This window comes from Gadus chalcogrammus, chromosome 14, assembly GCF_026213295.1.
Source record: "Gadus chalcogrammus isolate NIFS_2021 chromosome 14, NIFS_Gcha_1.0, whole genome shotgun sequence".
In the NCBI taxonomy this organism is placed as follows: Eukaryota; Metazoa; Chordata; class Actinopteri; order Gadiformes; family Gadidae; genus Gadus; species Gadus chalcogrammus.
The window spans coordinates 1,572,125-1,588,556 of NC_079425.1; the positions used below are offsets into that span (position 1 = coordinate 1,572,125).

The 16,432-nt window shown below is 51.0% G+C and overlaps 1 protein-coding gene across 1 annotated transcript; it reads right to left on the minus strand.

The window, feature by feature from the left end:
* Positions 1 to 899: 899 nt before the first annotated feature.
* zgc:153993 (uncharacterized protein LOC767645 homolog) lies at positions 900 to 15,107 on the minus strand. Its single transcript, XM_056608137.1, has 7 exons — positions 15,025 to 15,107; positions 7,441 to 7,826; positions 7,083 to 7,131; positions 5,771 to 5,932; positions 4,696 to 4,828; positions 3,103 to 3,207; positions 900 to 2,293 (listed from the first exon to the last, which is right to left on the minus strand). The coding sequence occupies exons 2-7, from the start codon at positions 7,496 to 7,498 to the stop codon at positions 2,195 to 2,197; spliced, it is 606 nt and encodes a 201-aa protein (XP_056464112.1). The 5' UTR covers positions 7,499 to 7,826; positions 15,025 to 15,107; the 3' UTR covers positions 900 to 2,194.
* Positions 15,108 to 16,432: the final 1,325 nt, after the last annotated feature.

Genomic DNA, 16,432 nt, shown 5'->3' on the forward strand with positions numbered 1-16,432 from the left:
AGGGACAGCCAGAAACGTGTCTTAGGAGGAAGGTATGGGTGGAACAGGGGTCCAGCTTATTTGATTACATTCGGGTGTTCTACAATCTATTTGAATCGCTTCCACAAGTTCACTGTCAATACTTTGACGGGTGCCATTTGCAATTTGACATGCAGTCGTTCAGCCAAGATCATCCCAGCTGGCAACCACTTCTATCAGTGGGGAACTGGAATGAATTAGTTAATCTCTATATTTACATTTAGGGCATTTAGCAGACGCGTTTTGTCCAAAGCGACAACCATTCATTCACACACCGACGGCGGTGTCAGCCATGCAAGGCGACGGCCAGCTCGTCGGGAGCAGTCAGGGTGAGGTGCCTTTCTCAGGGACATCCCGACACTCAACTAGGAGGAGCCGGGTATCTAACTAGCAACTTTCTGGTTACCAGCCAACCCGCTCTCCGCCCAGAACAACTACCAGTGGACCAGGGCATGGTTGAGCGATCGCTGAACGCACGATTTTCAAAATGACGTTAATACGTTAATAATTAATAGCGAATGGTATCCAAAGTCGCAGCGATGTTTGGCTGCACCTGGCCAAGGGCGTCCCTGGCAGCACACAGATGCAAGGTGCAGCTGTCATTTACACAGCTGGGCTTCTCTGGAGCCCAGGCCAGCTGTTTGTGAGTACAGCTGTGTTTGTGTGACTGGCTGGGGGGACATCACATCACATCGGCCAGTGAGGTTAAGTAAGTGTGTAAGAGTGTGTGTACGTGTGATACGAGTGAATGTGTGGATTTTTTTTCAACATGTTTGTTTCCTCAATGTTAACGTTAAAATGTCCTGATCGGGTGTCCAAATGCTTTTGCTGTACATGCCTGATCCTCTGCTCAGTGACCTAATAATTGGTCTAATAGTCTTAGAGTTTAAGGGGGCGTTTAGCAGCGAAGGTGTTAGAACTGATGACGTTAGAATGGGGGACACAGGGTATGGATCAGATGTCCTGCAGCTGAGTTAACATCAGAGAACCGGACAGCCCCTCCGCCCACACACTCACTCTCAGGTCCATTAACCTCTCTTTCCAGGTGGCAGACACCCTTTGAGAAGTACCTACTCTCTGGTACATCAAAACACAATCATGGCTTAAATAAAACCAATATACAGCATCATAAGTATGCAACAAGAGTTAAACTTAAAGTGCACTCATCTACACTACCGATTAAAACGTAGCTTAACTACGAATACAGCTTTTTAACAAGCCTGACTTCAGAACGGTTTGACAGTTGTTGTGGGACTGTTTATTCAGCGCAACCACAGCAGAAATACGTTATACTGTCATGATTTCGATTTGACTCCGAGTTTGTACACATCGTTGCCTGATTCCAGCGGGAGCTCACCACATCACGAAATGGTCATCCTTTCTTAATCAAAGGGTACGAGGAACATCTAGTGGCTGAACGGCACATCTGCAATTAGGAGAAGGCCACAGCAAAGGGGCCATAAATAGAGGAGGAGGATTTAGGCGCTCCAACCACACATGGAAAATAATGGTGATTTGGAACCCATTATGTAGAACACCAGCTGGACAAGAGTGAGCGCCACATCAAAGAAAAGAAGACTCATTTGGATTATAAAGATATATTGATAGATGGCACATCTTCCCATACAAAATATTGATTCATAGAACACTTGGTCATCCATCTTACAGAACAATTATTGAAAGTGTAAATTCGTATTTGCAATTTCATTTTTTATTTCCCTTTTGCCCTCAGATAACCATTACAGTCTCAACAGGCTTTTTTACGATGAGGGCAAATCCCCTGCAATTAAAAACCCCAACCTTAAATCCTTAAAAAAAATAAACATAAGGTCACCTGTTGAGCAGAGATCATTTTCCGCTGACAAGCGGGAATCCACAACATGAACAAAATAACGATAAAAACAAACTTGGTTGGTAAAGTTTCCCCCCCAGCCAGTAAAGCAGAATAAAAAAAAAAGCACATTCCTCATCATCCAGCTCCGATTTCCATCCACCTGCTCCACAACAGAGCACGCTTCACACCTTCCTGATTTATCTATTACATGTTTTAGTCCTTGGACCCCTGAGACGCGACGGGAAGGAGTGCTACGGCGGGACACGGCTCTGGGCCTCGGCAGAGGGAGTAGTGTGTGGAGGATGACTGAGCTTCCCTCCACAGGAAGTGCCTCCGGGCTCGTTAGCGCGACTTCCTGTAGTAGACGAAGGCCACCACCAGCACCACGGAGGCCAGCGCCGTCACCGTCCGCCAGCGGGAGATACCCCTGACCACGCCCTCCTGCAGGACAGACAGACACTCGGACGGGTCAGGGGGCGGGGCTTCTGCAGCGAGGGACTCTAGAAGTCCTACATTTATAGACATGTTGGCTCCATTTACTATTCATCATTTGTTCGACAGTGGGAGTATATTCATTTTAATTAAAGGATGCCTGCCAATTATATAAGTAAGTGAATTTTTGGCGTAAGATGAGTTATGCTGTGGACAGCCTCTCCTTCCTGTTTGATGAGGACGTCTTCGCTTGCCTAAACATGCCTCTAGTCTAGAGAACCTAGAGGTGGACGACTGTCAGTGCTAGGGGGAGGGGGGAGGGGGGAGGGGGGAGGGGGGGAGGGGGGAGGGGGAGGGGGGAGGGGGAGGGGGGAGGGGGACTTCAGTTCCTGAGTGGGGGACAGTGCCTCCTGCTGGCTCCGTTTGGAAGTAAAGCAGACAAAGATTTTCCTGGGAGAAAGTCTTCCCTGAATCCCTCTGCTCTTCCTTTACCATGGTTAAGTTATCCGGTGTGTTTCAGATTAAACATTCGGGCACCACCCTTCTCTCCTGACTTCGTACATAACTAAACTCCCCCCTAGTGCTGATTGGTCCAGCCAGAGCCAGACTGACCTTCTGCGAGAAACTGAAACGTGAACTCTGTAGATCCGGACGCTCTCAGAAGGCTAACGTTGTCCAATATGAAATAACCCCCACTAGAAAGTGGATCGATTAATCAATCAAACCACTGTTATGCACTCAACCCATACGTTCAATAGAAACGTTAGTGCTGGGGGAGGCCGATGGGACCCCTGAACCGGACCAAGCCCCCCACTCACCCAGCCCCCCTGCTGAGCGATCCAGGTGTGCAGCTGCTCCCTGATGAACTGCAGCACCCAGCTGATGATGATCCGGATGTTCTCCATGTGGTTCATGGTCAGCGCCTGGGGGAGCAGAGCGACGCCGTGGGGTCAGAGCACAGAGCAGCGAGACACTGTGACCTCTGGCCATGGGACGGTGCCTCAAGGGGACAGGATGAACACTGACCCTGTTAAAGACAGTACATCCCCACTACCGTTACCCCTGGCCATGGGACGGTGCCTCAAGGGGACAGGATGAACACTGACCCTGTTAAAGACAGTACATCCCCACTACCGTTACCCCTGGCCATGGGACGGTGCCTCAAGGGGACAGGATGAACACTAACCCTGTTAAAGACAGTACATCCCCACTACTGTTACTTGGGTAGGGTCCCAGCTCTTTAATCTAAAATTCAGTGTTTGCTATTTCAATTGAATGTTTTTCCCATTGGTCAAAAATAATTTGTTTTTGGGGCCCACACTTCGCTACCATAGAGCAGGATGGGTTCAATAATTGCTTGAAGTAGTTTGAGCCAAATTAGAATTGGAATCTGAATGTAAATTTGTCTTTTGATTGCATAAAAAGCCCTGCGTGCTTTCTCTCTCAGTTCATTGACTGCTGGATTGAAACTTCCAGTGGGACTTATTTTCAGGCCTAAATAATTACATTCTAAACAGTTTTCTATTTTATGTGTTCCTATTGTGAAGTGCAATGTGTTTCCCAGACATCTGGGTCTTTTCTGAAATATCATGGATTTTGTTTTCTTAATGTTAACGGCCAGGGCCCAGGTCTGACAGTTACGGTCTAGCAGGTCTAGACTCTGTTGAAGTCCTTCTTTTGTGGGACTTAACAGGATTAAATCATCTGCGTAAAGCAGGAATTTGATCTTGGTGTTGTGGAGAGTGAGACCAGGCACTGTGGACTGATCCAGAATGGAGGCCAGCTCATTTATGTAAATGTTGAACAGTGCAGGTGAAAGATAGCAGCCCTGTCTCACTCCCGCTCCTGAGAAATAAAAACTGTTCGCTTGTGTCCAATCTAGATTCTGCACATGTTGTTTGTGTGCATTGATTTTATTTTGTCATATGCTTTACCCCCTACACCGCTTTGAAGAAGTTTGTAAAGTAATCCAATGTGCCAAATTGAGTCGAATGCTTTTTTGAAATCAATGAACCAAGAAATTGATATATTTGTCTACCAGGGTGTGTAGGGTGTAAATATGATCTGATGTGCGGTGATGTCCAATTTGACTTTTGCTCAGTTTCATAAGGAAGTCTATGAGTCTCGAATTAATAATGCTTCAGAAAACCTTCCCCAGGTTACTGTTCACACAAATGCCCCTCCTCTCTCTCTCTCTCTCTCTCTCTCTCTCTCTCTCTCTCTCTCTCTCTCTCTCTCTCTCTCTCTCTCTCTCTCTCTCTCTCTCTCTCTCTCTCTCTCTCTCTCTCTCTCTCTCTCTCTCTCTCTCTCTCTCTCTCTCTCTCTCTCTCTCTCTCTCTCTCTCTCTCTCTCTCTCTCTCTCTCTCTCTCTCTCTCTCTCTCTCTCAGAGCGGTCAGCATGGAGTCGGTACCTTGTAGATGAGTTTGTAGGCCAGGTGGAAGAGGGCCACCACACGTCCCCAGGTGATGCCGTCATTGAAGATGCTCTTAGCCACCTTCATGAAGACGTCCTGGACACAGTTCCCCTGGACCTGGCTGATCAGGCTGGAAGAACCAGGCAGACAACAGTCAGCAAAGGGATCAGATCAACAACAACAAGACATGTATGTTAATGGGACGGTTTGGTTCTGCAGAGTGAACCTCGCTCCCAACGCTGAGTGATTAGACAATAACAAAAAGAATTCTATGTTGATATTTTGGAACTGCTTGTGGAACTGCTCTCTTCCTCTTCCTCTTTTTCTTCTCCCGGTCATCGTGAGATGTCTTGCCTGGGGACACCTCGACACTCAGCCAGGAGGAGCCGGGGATCGAACCAGCGACCCTCCGGCTCCAAGCCGACCCGCTCTGCCCCCTGAGCCCCACGCCGCCCCGCTCTGCCCCCTGAGCCCCACGCCGCCCCGCTCTGCCCCCTGAGCCCCACGCCGCCCCGCTCTGCCCCCTGAGCCCCACGCCGCCCTGCCCCCTGAGCCCCACGCCGCCCCGCTCTGCCCCCTGAGCCCCACGCCGCCCTGCCCCCTGAGCCCCACGCCGCCCCGCTCTGCCCCCTGAGCCCCACGCCGCCCCGCTCTGCCCCTGAGCCCCACGCCGCCCCCCTGAGCCCCACGCCGCCCCGCTCTGCCCCCTGAGCCCCACGCCGCCCCCGCTCTGCCCCCTGAGCCCCACGCCGACCCGCTCTGCCCCCTGAGCCCCACGCCGCCCCGCTCTGCCCCCTGAGCCCCACGCCGCCCCCTGAGCCCCACGCCGCCCCACGCCGCCCCCTGAGCCCCACGCCGCCCCCTGAGCCCCACGCCGCCCCGCTCTGCCCCCTGAGCCCCACGCCGCCCCGCTCTGCCCCCTGAGCCCCACGCCGCCCCGCTCTGCCCCCTGAGCCCCACGCCGCCCCGCTCTGCCCCCTGAGCCCCACGCCGCCCCGCTCTGCCCCCTGAGCCCCACGCCGACCCGCTCTGCCCCCTGAGCCCCACGCCGCCCCGCGAAGGCTCCGCTCACCTCTGGAGCTCGGCGTTCTGGTTCAGGTTGTCTGCGATCTGCAGCAGCTGCTCCACCACCGCCTTGATCTGAGGGTCTTGCTGCTCGTTGCGGGCCCCACCCAGGTCCTCAGAGGAGACCTGCATGGCCGGGTCAACGGCGCCGATACGGTGCATCACGTACCTGCGGCAGAACATCAGGTCATTCTATTCTACATCAGGTCAGAGTACTGGTGGCTGCTGCAGACGTTTGGTCGTGAAACAAACTGCAAATCAAATCCATACATCTGCTAGGTTTAACAAACGGTCATGACCCATGACGCTGAACACCTGCATGTCTACCATAGGGGAGAGGAATAAGACTCCTCCAGGTCCCGAAACATTGTGGTTAAAAAGGGTCGATGAGAGAGCCTGTCGGTTGATGCTCCATCGATACGAAGACCACCTCTCCTTTGAGCCTCACTCTAACTGAGACAGCAATGTCTCAGTGAGGGGCATGGTCTCAGTTTAGCCTCAGCTAAGGGAAGCCCTACACACAGCAGTAAGATAGGACCGGGGATGAGCTGAAAATTACCAAGAGGATTTAGAACAACAACAAGGGTTTCAGCCTGTTTTATTCCTATCAATAGTGTTACAGTGCCTTGGTCTCTGCTGGTTGCTCTGTCTAGTCCCTACAGTCTCTAATTCCAGCATACCTATACCTATTCTATCTGTCATAGTGATGACACTCAGACAACGGTCACAATGTCCTGCCTCCCTGCTGAAAGAGAAGTTGTGGATGCAACTGAGCAGGCAAGATGGTCAGCCATCTGACCGTCGAAAAAGACTGATAACAAACTAACCGAGGACCGTACTGTATGAAATCAACACTCCCATTTTCCGTGGAAGTGTTGATTTGGTCGGGTAGGGGGGTCAGTAGGATGACTCTATTTATGTCATGTTCTGCATTCCTACAGACGAATCCCTTCACGAGTAAGAAGCCATTGAGTGTTGATGGCTCCAATTCATAGCAAAATTCAAACACCATCAAGAATGATTAGTCCCTCGCTTTTTTAATTAGAGATTAGGAATGAAAATGATCTAGTTCTGAAGATCCGACTTCACATCACTGTCATCATTCAATAAGAGTTACAATGCTAGACGCTGTACCGGTTATGGTATGTAGGTCCCCATACCATACGATTCCTCGTCACGAACCAGGAAATCAACCATAGATGTTAATGTTCGAGAATCAACCAGTCTGAGGCTGGAACCAGCTGCACTTTTCCTCCACCTTGTTTTCACTTTATTAGAGGCCAGTTTATTACACGTCATAAAGTGTGTGTGAAGCTCACCCTCTCAGAACCAGAGCCCCCTGCTCCATGATGGGGTCATCGATGACATCTGAGGAGGCAAACGCACATGACTAAAGGTATAATCATTTCACACACAAGCTCATACATTCTCAGGAACACACACACACACACACACACACACACACACACACACACACACACACACACACACACACACACACACACACACACACACACACACACACACACACACACACACACACACACACACTACTCGTCACGAGTAAGAACCAGGAAATCAACCATAGAAGTGTGTAGTATTTGTATACAAACGTCGCCCTTCCCAACAGGACCATTGTTGAACGTGTTAAAGTTGTTCTGGGTGAGTCGGCCTTACCTTCGCCCCCCGCTGCGCCCTGTTCCTCCGCGCAATCCCGGCCGTCGGCGTCTGCCATGGCTAAACTCACTCCAACTAAATCAAAGTTACTAACGCAGTTTGTAAAAGAGCATTTGTATAATCAAATGTCCTTCCGTAAAGTGGACTGTGAAAGTTTGTTGGATCGCTGCCGGTCACCTAACAGGTTACAGTGTATCCCGCAGAAAGAGAAGGAAACAACACGGAAGCGCCCTGCTGAGGTGAAAAAGGCAACAGCTGACCGCGGTGGAGGAGTTGGGGACTTGCGCTCCCTCTCAGTAATATGACGTTTGAGGATCCGCCCCTTTTTATCCGACGAGCTGAGCCCTGACCAATCAGCGAACTACAAACTCCGAAACTCCTGCAGCCTATAGGGTTAAATAAAGAAGAGAGAGCGCCCGTTTGAAACACATTCACTTTTATGGGTCCAACTTTTTCTACGTACTAAGGGAGACCGGTATGGGTCTAACTCATTTTTCTTCAGCACCTAAAACTGCAATTTATTTTTAAAGCTACAGTTCTTGACCTTTTAGGCAAGGATCCACATTTGTCTACTACAAGTGGCAACCATTTAAATCTCCTCAACTATATCACGGAATTTGTGAGATTATGACAAATATAATGTATACCTTTGTTGCAACCTACCCCACTACCGGGGTAGGTTGTAAGACCTACTGGGGTAGGTTGTAACAGGTAGACCAAATGCATAAAAACAATGGGACTCCATTTGATATGCCGATTTAATGATAAGCATATACAACAGGATTTGAAAATAGATTCACCAAACAAAGTATTCTTAAACTGTGTGAATGAAAACATGCATCCTGTTTGTGTATGTATGTGTGTGGGCGCGCGCGCGTGCGTGCGTGTGGGCGCGCGTGTGTGTGTGTGTGTGTGTGTGTGTGTGTGTGTGTGTGTGTGTGTGTGTGCATGACGTGTGTGTTACATTGGCAAAGGCAGGCTGGATGCAATACACATCTATATGCCTATGAAAAACGGTAGGCTGCTACATTCAGTTACTGTAGGTATACAGAAAAAATAGAATCGCATAACATACAATACATTCTTCACATAAAGAATAAAGATCACATTAATGTTATGAACAAAATATAAAAAGCATAACGTTTATACTTTGTGTGTGTGTATGTGTGTCTATTGAGAGAGAGAGAGAGCTGAATAGTTGTTGTTTTTTTAGAACAGGGCCACATCTTCAACATCTGGTATCTGGTAACAACTTTGTATGTAAGGGGATGGTGGTAACACTTTCAAAACGATAGTTACGTATGTAACTACGGTTCTATGAATTCCGGATGACCGCCAGAGGCGGTGCTTTAGCACTGGATGTTCCATCTCGCGCATGCGCAGGTCGAGTAATTATACCAAAAAAGTCACCTGTGACACCTGGGTGACCCGAGAAAGTCTATATATTCCGGAGTCACCCGAGGTTCTGTTCCAACTGGATCTTCTCGCGGAATCTGAGAAGTCTGAGTGACAGAGAACTCTGGCGGTCATCCGGAATTCATAGAACCGTAGTTACATACGTAACTATCGTTCTATTTCATTCCTACTGACCGCCAGAGGCGGTGCTTTAGCACTGGATGACTAATACCAAAAAGGTCACGAAGAGTGCTCACTTCAATCAAGGGCTCGAAGCCGCCGACAGGACAGCCGTCGCCACAGGATGAGGAGCAGCGACATTAACCCTGTAGTATCGGGCAAACGTACATGATGAGGACCATGTAGCCGCGGAGCAAATGTCCTGAAGTGGAACCCCCTTCAAGGCAGCCCATGAAGTAGCCATACTCCTGGTAGAGTGGCACTTAACGGCCAAGGGCATAGGGAGCCCCTGCGCCCTATAGGCATTCAAGATCACATCCACAACCCAGTGGGAGAGTCTCTGTTTCGATAGGGCAGCCCCCTTCCTGCAGCCCCCGTAACAGACAAAGAGGTTATCCGTCTTACGCAAGCTGGTTGTCGCTTCAACATATGCCCTAAGCGCCCGCACCGGGCACAACAGGTCTGACACTCTTTCTGCACCCCCTGGAGAGCCTGGGGATTGAAAGCAGCCAACTCGATTGATTGGTTTACATGATGGGGAGACAATCGTTTGGGTAGGAAGGATGGGTTCGGCCAGAGCACCACTCCTGACCCATCTGCGTGCCAGCGCAAACACGCCTGGCTTACTGACAAGGCATGGAGTTCACCGACCCGTTTTGCAGTTGCAATGGCAAGGAGAAATGCCGTCTTCATGGACAGCCGCGTCAGGTCTGCCTGACTTAGTGGCTCAAATGGGGGTAGACATAAGGACCTCAGAGCTACTTTCAGGTCCCATGATGGTGCCCTCAGGGATCGCGGCGGTTTGAAGCCTCTGGGCTCCCTTCAGAAACTGCCTGATTAGGTAGTGGGACCCTACCATCTGGTTATCCACCCTTGCGTGTGTGGCTGAGATCGCGGCCATATAAACACGCAGGGTAGACGCAGCTCTTCTGTTGTCCAACACAGACTGCAGGAAGTGTAGTATCACTACCACTGAGCAGGTCTCCGGGACTTCGCCCCGCGCCACGCACCACTGTGAAAACAACTTCCACCTGTTTGCATAGAGCAACCTAGTGGAGGGTGCCCTTGAACTAAAAATAGTACGGACCACTGACTGGTCGCAAGACCTCAGCAGTGGGTCCTGGCTCTCAGGGGCCACACGCACAGCCGCAGGCGGCCAGGATTCGTGTGCCATATGCGGTCCGCCTACCTGAGACAGAAGGTCCCGTCTCTCTGGGAGGCACCAAGGCTCTCCGTTGAGGAGTTTCAGTAATGGTGGGAACCATGGCCTTCCTGGCCAATGTGGAGCCACCAGAAGTAGGCTGTGACAGCCACGCTGGACCCTGTCCAGCGTTGCCAGTAAAAGGGGAATTGGGGGAAATGCATAAAGCAGGCTGTCTGGCCAAGCATGAGCCAGAGCGTCCTGCCCTAGGGGACTGGTCCTCTCCGTCAAGGAGAACCAAAGGGGACAGTGGGTGGTCTCTTCGGAAGCAAAGAGATCCGCCACTGCCCTGCCATACCTGTCCCAATCATCCCCACCACCTCCGGATGGAGTCTCCACTCTCCGGGGGGTGGCCCTTGGCGAGAGAGAAGGTCTGCCGCTGTGTTCCGGACACCTGGAACATGGACAGCCCTCAGGCTTAGAAAATGGGGGGAACGCCCACCGAAGGAGCCCTTGCGTGACCCGCAGGCTCTGCCTCGATCTGGTGCCCCCCTGATGGTTGACGTGGTAAACTGTGGAGGTGTTGTCTGTCCGGACAAGAACATGTCGGTCCCTCAGAACTGGAAGGAAGTGCCTGAGAGCTAAGAACACCGCAAGGAGTTCCAGCACATTTATATGCTCCAGTCTCTGCTGGGCATCCCACTGGCCTCTGACAGTCCTGCACTGCCATACTGCACCCCAGCCGGGAAAGGGAGGCGTCCGTCTCCACAACCTCCCGCCGGGAAGCTATCCTCCCTAAGGGCGACCCCGCAATCAGGTATGCCCTCTCTCTCCAGGGTCTGAGGGCCCGAAGGCACCGCCCAGACACCCTGACCATCTTGTGTCTCTGCCACTTGGGGTCCAAGTGGAGACCATTCACCCAGATCTGAAGGGGACGCAATTCCAGAAGGCCTAGTGGGACCACCATGGATGCTGAGGTCAGCAGACCTATCAGTCGAAGGAAGAGGCTGTATTCCAGCAACTTCCCCCGCCTGAAGCGCTGTAGCAGCTGCAGAATGGTAGCTACGCGCTTTGGAGAGAGGCAGGCTCGCATGGCCACCGAGTCGAGCACCAGCCCCAGATAGCTCACAACCCGACAAGGTGTAAGGTTGCTCTTGGTAAAATTGACCATAAGGCCAAGCCGGTCCACATGGCTGAGGAGAGTGGCTGTGTCCCTGACCGCCTGCTCCCGAGTTGGGGAAATGACCAACCAGTCGTCCAGGTATGGCAGTATCGCCATACCTGTGGCCTGTAATGGTGACAGGGCTGCTGCTACACACCGTGTAAATATACGCGGGGCCAGAGACAGCCCGAACGGAAGAACCCTGAACTGGTAAACCTTGCCCAGAAAAGCAAAGCGGAGGAACCGCCTGTGACGTTGGGCAATAGGGACGTGAAAGGTAAGCGTCTTTCAGGTCTATTGATACGAACCAGTCCCCCTGAGCGATAGCCTGGCGGACGTCCGCAACACGCAGCATGTGGAAGGGAAGAACCTTGAGGAACTGATTCAGCCCTCTCAAGTCCAGAATGGGGCGAAACCCGCCATCCTTCTTCTCGGTACCAGAAAGTAGGTTGAGTAGAACCCATCGAGCTGTTCTTGTGGTTCTACTACTTCGATGGCACCCTTCCCAAGGAGGGTGGCTACTTCCTGTCTCAGGACCAGGGATCTGTCGGGATTGGTGACCACGGTAACCTTGATCCCGCTGAAAGTTGGGGGCCGGCGTCGGAATTGTAGTGTGTACCCGTTGGATAGCGTGGACACTATCCAAGGGTCTGTGGTCTGCTCTTGCCAGTAGCTCAAGTGCTGCTGAGAAAAGCGTCCGACGACCGGCCCTTGGACTTCAGTACCTACCCCCCCTGCCCCTAGGGGCCCTGGGGGGGCGGCGACTGGGCGCCGAAACCTCTTGGCGCCTGAAATGCCACCCGTGGCGCAGAGCTACGGCGCTGGTCAGCCCGTGCTGAGAAGTGCTGGCCCCTCGATTGTCCACCTGAACGTGGTTGAGAGCTATTGGCACGGGGTACCGCAGAGGCCCCCGGCCTAGAATGGAGCAGAGGTGCACGCCGTAAACTAGCAAAACTGCTGGCTAGCCTGGCCTACCTGTACACTTCGCTCCAGGGCCTGAAGAGCAGCTGGCCCAAATGTCTGGCCTGGGACTACTGGAAGAGAACGGAGGGTCCGTCGACACACCTCCGAAAGCGGTGACTGCGCCAGCCAAACCTGGCGGCGCGCCAACGTAACAGTTGACATTAAACTGCCTAGCTCCCTAGTCATGTAAGCAAAAGTTTGCAGTGAAGCATCACTGAGGGTCTGTGCTGAAGGATCAGCACCTGACCCACGTATAGTCTGAGACAGCGCCAGAACGATGTGAGAGAGCGAATTCCCAAGACGTCCCACACGGGCAGCAATGTTATAACTCTGGTAAGGAGGTCATCTGTAATCCGGCACTGGGGCCGAGGGCAGCGCGCAATCGGTTCTCAGAGCCTCGTCCGGGGAGACAACCAGGGACGCTATAGCAGGCTCAATCGGAGCTAACCGGTCCAAGCCATAAGAATCAGCATTGGCCATAGTTGCCAGACCTCTGCTATCACTAGTGTGATGGGAGAGAGCCTTGAATCTGGCCAGCATCTATGAAGCTCTGCGATGTACGGCTCAGAGGGGGGCAAAGAGAAAACGGAAGGTTGAGCGGCCTGTGGAAAAAAGGCGTTCACATGTGCAGATGAAACAGGAGCTTCATCCAACCCCAGTGTTGCCAGGGCCATTCGCACGGCTGGTCTAACAGTGTCGCAGCCGGACACTGACCCTCTAGCCGAGCCGCCCAGAGACCCTTGAGAGAACGCCTGAGAGGCAAGGGACGCTTGCTCTTCCTCCTCTGCAAAAAGGCTACAGGACGCAGCTGTAGACAGCATGTCATCCTCTGTATAAGTGGGTTGCGCAGCCGCAGGGCCGCGGCTGGTACAACCCTGAGCTGGTTGGAGGTTCTGTAGGAGGGTTTTAATCTGAGCAACCTCATCCGAGAGCTTATTCACTTGGTTGCCAAGTTTTCGACCTTACGGGACTTCCCGGGGGGTCCCCCAGCTGCCGAGGCACGGCGCCTGGTGCCACTAGGACCAAGACCCGAAGGGGGCAACCCTGGTCTGCCCTCCACCTCAGCCAACCTAGCTAGCCTCAGTGCATGAGGCATGAAACTACAGTTCATGCACGGGTATCCGACACTGCTTCCCTGAGGTGTTCAACCCCGAGACACGCAGGGCACTGGTCATGGCCATCCTCCGCCTGCAGGGAGGCCATGCAGGTGACACAACTATGGGCGCTTAGCATGTCGGCAAATTGCAAGCAAATTAATCAGTAGGCTAGGCAATCGAGCTTTAGGCGAGAGCACCCGAGCAACGACGCGACACCCCGACAATAACAGTGACGGCAAGCTACAGGCGAGAGCACCCCGAGCGACGCGACACCCCGACAATAACAGTGACGGCAAGCCTTGGAAACCCAAGCGCCCACTGGAGAGCAAATTAATACAGGCTAGGCAATCGAGTTCTAGGCGAGAGCACCAAGCAACGACGCGACAGCCCGACAATAACAGTGACGGCGAGCTACAGGCGAGAGCACCCGAGCGACGCGACCCTCCGACAATAACAGTGACGGCGAGCTACAGGCGAGAGCACCCGAGCGACGCGACCCCTCGACAATAACAGTGACGGCGAGCTACAGGCGAGAGCACCCGAGCGACGCGACACTTGACTCCGACAATAACAGTGACGGCGAGCCTTGGAAACCCAAGCAGCCCACTGGAGAGCAAATTAACACAGGCTAGGCAAATCGAGCTTTAGGCGAGAGCACCCGAGCAACGACGCGACACCCCGGCAACAACACAGTGACGGCGAGCCTTGGTAATCCAAGCAGCGCACCGGAGAGCAATCAGCGCAGGCTAGGCAATCAAGCTACAGGCGAGAGGCACCCGAGCAATAATGCGCCGACGATAGAGTGACGGCGCCAGGAAATACAGTGACGGCTTTTTGAAAACCAAGCCACTCACTGGCGATTAATTAAAGAGCGCAACTGGCTAAATAAATACAGTGACGGCGGCTTGGACCCCAAGCCGCGCACTGGCGCATACAAATGAGCAACGGGCTTAGCGAACGCACCCGAGAAACGGTGCGAGGACCGAAAGAATAACACGGCGACTGAAAACTAGCCGCCAATTAATGCTCTAAGCAAATTAAAGCAAAGGGTAGAAAGGTGAAATCGGCTGCCGCGCTAGCCGACGGATAGTCGACTACGCGTAGCCTACACACTTTACTCACCCCTGCCGATATCAAACTAATTGCGAAGTCGCAGCCCTTGGTGGACGAAGTTAAATCGAGGCACCAACCTTGGGTTACAGGCTAATTGCGACAAGCTAATATGGTATCTCTTACAACAAACAATGTTTGTGTGTCCTGCTAGTACGCTACCGCGAGAAAATAGAAGGAACAGAACCTCGGGTGACTCCGGAATATATAGACTTTCTCGGGTCACCCAGGTGTCACAGGTGACTTTTTTGGTATAATTACTCGACCTGCGCATGCGCGAGATGGAACATCCAGTGCTAAAGCACCGCCTCTGGCGGTCAGTAGGAATGAAATAGAACATGCGTTAAGACCTACCCCGCCCTAACATCCATTTCTAAACTAGCTTTATTGGCATGGTGCTTTGACATTAGCAAGGAAGAGATACACCATTCTTTACTAGAGAAACTATAGTTTGACCTCATAACTCATACAACTTTATACACAACGGTAAAGGTACTAGTCCTACAAACATTAAATTAAAAAAGTTACTTTCTTACCTTAAAATTTGAATTTCCTTCCTAACTCCTCAAAATATCGCGCCAACTAGTGGTATATTTCCATGAATTATCGTAAAGGAAGGAGGAGGAGACCGAAACTGTCACATGGCTCATATCTTATCCCTGATTGGGGGAATTGGTGCCGGTGCTATAACTCATTCCCGTCCCGTGTCTTTGAAGTAGGTCTATCTGCAGCCGGAGCCACTTGCCAAACACGCCCATTTCTCTGCCAAACACGCCCATAGCTCTTGCGCGTGCGCAACGCTACAGAACTAATGTGGCCGCCGGCGCCGCTGATATTCAGTGGAAATTAACAATGGAGGTAAGAACAATTTCACTTGACTGTAAATTAGACCTGCTTTTGAAAAAGAAGGCTTTCAGAAGGCTTTTTTGTTAATTTCCCTTGTTAGTGCCTTAGGAATTTTCAATATCAAACTAACATATTAATTATATAACTTCTCCTATAGACTATGGTGCATGCCCGGAGCTCACCAGATTGGACATGGATACTTTCCAGTGTCCGTTGTGCCACAAGGCAGGGGGGTACCCTGAGCTCACTGCTCATCTGCAGTCACACCAGCGGTCCGTTGTGAAGTATTGTGGTAAGTCCATCTATTTATGACATTTGTAAAATTTACATTTTGGATGGTCCCTGTTCCTCTAAGGTTTTAGTGTCCTGCATATTAAAAATCAATCTATGTGTATTTATATCCATCCTGTTTCATCACACATTCACCCTGTAAAAGTTCAGGTTATAGACATGATAATTATGTTCTAGGAGAAGGTTGTATCATCCGATATATAAATATTTATTGCTCTCTAACAAACTCAAAAATATATATTGGTATTTGGTATGTTTCTATGAAAACTTTTTATTCACCTTTTCTGTCTTTTTAAAAAAAAGAAATAGGATATCATATTCAAATGTCACCGTGGCTGTTTAGATCAGAGCCATTATCACTGCATTTCACCGTGGCTGTTTGAGAGCCATTATCACTGCATTTCATGCTCACTAATGATAGTGAAGAAGGACCGTTTCTTCAAACATACTTCAACCTGCTGCAATACAAGGACGACGTGCCATGGACCTATCAAAGAAGGCACGGCTACATTAACTTCTCGAGTTCAAGGTTTTTCCTTTTACTTAACATGAATGGCGTTGAACACGGATATACTAAACACAAATATCTTTGAAATAGCTGGAACAGGCACGGACGTATTGATTACCTGAATGATTATGGGAGACCTACGTAATTCTCATAATATTGTTAATAGTCTAATATTAACATTTCAGTTGCGTTGGTAGGCCTATTTCATTTTCATTTGCTTGTTTAGCTATGTATGACAGTTAACAATGTTGGTGTATTACAATTCATTATTTGGGTAGGCTACCTACTCCAAATGGTCG